The 3304-nt window shown below is 38.4% G+C and overlaps 1 protein-coding gene across 1 annotated transcript in view; it reads right to left on the bottom strand.

Moving 5' to 3' along the window:
• LOC111444561 (endoribonuclease Dicer homolog 1) overlaps nt 1-2675 on the bottom strand; it is a 27219-nt gene extending 24544 nt beyond the window's left edge. Inside the window, exons 1-2 of the mRNA XM_023082581.1 lie at nt 871-2675; nt 659-772 (exon numbers count right to left, since the gene is read on the bottom strand). Of these exons, the coding sequence (XP_022938349.1) occupies nt 659-772; nt 871-2040 (1284 nt within the window). The 5' untranslated portion in view covers nt 2041-2675. The remainder of the gene's footprint in view (nt 1-658; nt 773-870) is intronic.
• Between the last annotated feature and the right edge of the window lie 629 nt (nt 2676-3304).

Here is a 3304-nt window from a genome sequence, read left to right as displayed (position 1 = left end):
TTTTTTTTTTTTTTTTTTTTTTTTTTTGTTTCTTGTAACTACTCTACTAATATGATCAATGTATATGGAAGGGCAATTGCTTGTCCTCCTATTTTGGAGAAGGAGAAGGGACTCTTGTCCCATCGTCCTTTAGCTTGTTTTGGTGCGCATTTGTCTGTTCGGATAATATCTCCTCCTTGATTATTATAAAATAAATAAATAAATAAATAACGGTAAAATTACCAAAGATTAACGAGCATAAGACTAATAAGGGGAAAACAGCACTTCCGCTTCATTCTGATATGGATGACTTCAATTAGATCAAAAGGATTAACATAACCTACTATTAATTGAATATGATCAAACAGAGTAACAAATCAGAAAAATATAAGACCGACTTTTATATGAAGGGTATGTTCAAAAGTTAATACCTGATAAAAAAACAAAGGGGGAATATCAATTTTTACCATCAATTTTGACCCTAAATTTTCAATTTCATCAAATTGGACCTTCAATTTTAATGTGTGGGGCAATTTTAAAATTGCAACACACATTTTAGTTTAGGACTCAATTTGATATACCTGCCAGGTACAGAGATAAATTTTGATTTTTTTTTTTTCTTGTACTTGCAATAAAAATATACATCACGAATAATAAGCTTCCAAATAAGAGCTCTTACCTGTTTAGTTTCAAACTCACGCTGCCACCTTCTAGCATCCCAAAAATCTTGACCCATTTCACCACAGTAATGACCTACTTGATAGCCAGTTCTCTCACGAATAACCTCAGCTTGCTGAAATTACAAAGAATGATGATACAATCAACTCCTTACACAACGAAAGGCTACTAGAGCCGATATTGCTATAATTGAATATTATTTACTTATTTTACCTGATACACAAGTGGAACTTTGGGAACTAAAAATACAGCAAGCATCTTCTTATTTTGTATTTGTAAGTCATTGGAAATACTTTTAATCAGAAGAACAGCAATAAGTGTCTTCCCAGCCCCAGTTTCAAGAAAAGCTATAGTATTTTTCTTCTTCGCTTGTTCAAGAACATCCAACTGATATTGACGAGCATGTTCCTCGGGGATTTTTTCCTTAGTTTCCTCGGAACTTCTATCTGTAGTTCCCTGGAATTCCTGATTCTTTTCATTATCAGTCATTGCTTCTCTGTTACGATCAGCTTCCCACATACCTGAGTGAAAAACCATCTCATTTGAGCCTGATTTGTCCCTCTCCCAATAACCCTTTTGTTCCCGCTCCCTCGAGTCCCTATCTCTTGCGTCCCTCCCACTCGTTCCATAATGCTCTCTCCTCCTATAATAACCTCTATCCCTTCTATCACTCTCATCTCGCTCACGCAACCTCTTTCTAGAGACAAACTTTTCTCTATCCCTAGATGGACACTGCCCCCTGTTTGAGTAATGCCTTTCGTTGTTGCCATTGCTGAAACGAGGCCTCTTATTGCTTCTTTCTTCATTATCACAACCCCAATCTCTCAACGGCACATTATAACTCTCCTCATGCTTTTGAACTCCATTTCTGTTGGGGGTTTCAACAACGCTAAGCCCTTCGCATCCATTTGGTTGCTTGAACCCATTCTCAGATTCATCGCCCTCGCAGATACGACTACCATCACCAAAACCATCCTTGCTCAGCTCATTACATTGAAGAATTTCAATCTGTACGCCATTCGCCTGCATAGTTGAGGTATCAACCAGCATATCACGAACCCCAGATGCCTGGTTCTCAATATAAAAGTCCTCCCCAACAGTGCCATCACGATCGCCATTGCAAGTTACCGGAGAGAGAGTCCCGCCGTTCTTAATACTATCAAGAATGTGATCAATTCCACCAAAAAAATCGTTGGCGAGGTTGTGTTGAACGGAAGTGTTATCGACTGAGGATTCGGGAGCAATAGACGCGTGGAAATCCACAAAATCATTGATGAGCTCGCAGGAAATGTCCTCACAGGCATCTAGCCAGAAAGAAGAAACCCCAGATGAACAAGTTGGGTCGGCGGTAAAACTTCCTGGAGTCCTAGTATCATCCTCCATAGCAGACTAGTCTAACAGAGAGATTATAAAACCGAACAAGAACTTCAAAAAAAACAAAAAGAAAATTGCAAATTTCTGGAACTTGAATAAATTAAAGTAAAGGGCATAAAAGAAAAGGGAATTGAAGATAAAATGTGAACAAAAAGATAGAAAAGCGGTGGGCAGTGAGTGGTTTGAGGCAGAGAGAGAGAGAGAGAGAGAGCGGAAGCTGGGGAGCGGAGAGATGGTGAGAGAGAGAGAGACGCAGAGAGAGCGAGAGAGAGAATAAATTGCAGAATGGTAGGAGAGTGATAGACCGTATGAAGCACGCAAAAAAGTAAGGGTAGAGAGAAACCCTAAAAAGCCATGGAAGTTTGAGAGCGTGATTCTACGAGATTGGAGGGGGCTATCAAACGCCTTATTCTGCGTGTGTTAAATAGTTGTTTGAATTTGACCCCACGCACTTTCGTCTTCCCCTCTCTCTCTCAAGTCTCTGTCCCTCAGGTTTTGGCTCTGCAACTTCCCCTGCTTCCTTACTTTCTCCCAAGCTCCTGCTGCTGCGATACCCCAAAATAAGCTCCCAACCACGCACACGCACGCACACACACACGCACACGCAGACACCCTCTCCCTCCCTCTCTTCTATTTTCCTACTTAAACAATTCAAATACAATTATTCATTTATAACGCCTCCTCTCACTCCCCGGATCTTTTCTCCACTCATTACCCCTCTCTCTCTAATTGATTCTACTCCCCATTATCTACGTGGATATTTTCCAATTTTTTTATTTTAAATCTTTTTCTTTTCATTTTTAAATATTTTAAATTAAAAATGATATGGCCTTTCAAACCCAAAATACATTTAATGAAGCATGAGTTGACTTGAGTTAAACTTTGATCAAATTTGATATCGTTTGATCTAATACAGGTTAAATTAAACTTCATCATAAACTAATCTCTGAGTGTAATTAACGTAACTTCCTTGTGTTGTAAATTTTAACATAATGTAGGGTTCAATGACGTTTTTTTTTTTTCAAAGTTTGTGTGATATGATTAAGATGCTTCAATTCGTATCATAAAGGTCATTACTCTTTTCAATGATCACTATTAATAAAATTAACTAAAATGAAGCCTAGAAAATGCCGTCTATAAGGGTGGATATAGGTAGAGATAGCTCTTAAGTATAGAAAAATACCCCTAATTTCAAAGGTTGGGTCGTTCCTCCCTACTTCGTTTTAAGGTCAAGAAGTTGAGGGATTTTAATTAGGAACTAAGCCTCCTTATC

Source organism: Cucurbita moschata, unplaced genomic scaffold (genome assembly GCF_002738365.1).
Source record: "Cucurbita moschata cultivar Rifu unplaced genomic scaffold, Cmos_1.0 Cmo_Scf00001, whole genome shotgun sequence".
NCBI lineage: Eukaryota > Viridiplantae > Streptophyta > Magnoliopsida > Cucurbitales > Cucurbitaceae > Cucurbita > Cucurbita moschata.
This window is presented reverse-complemented; position numbering and strand designations above follow the sequence as displayed.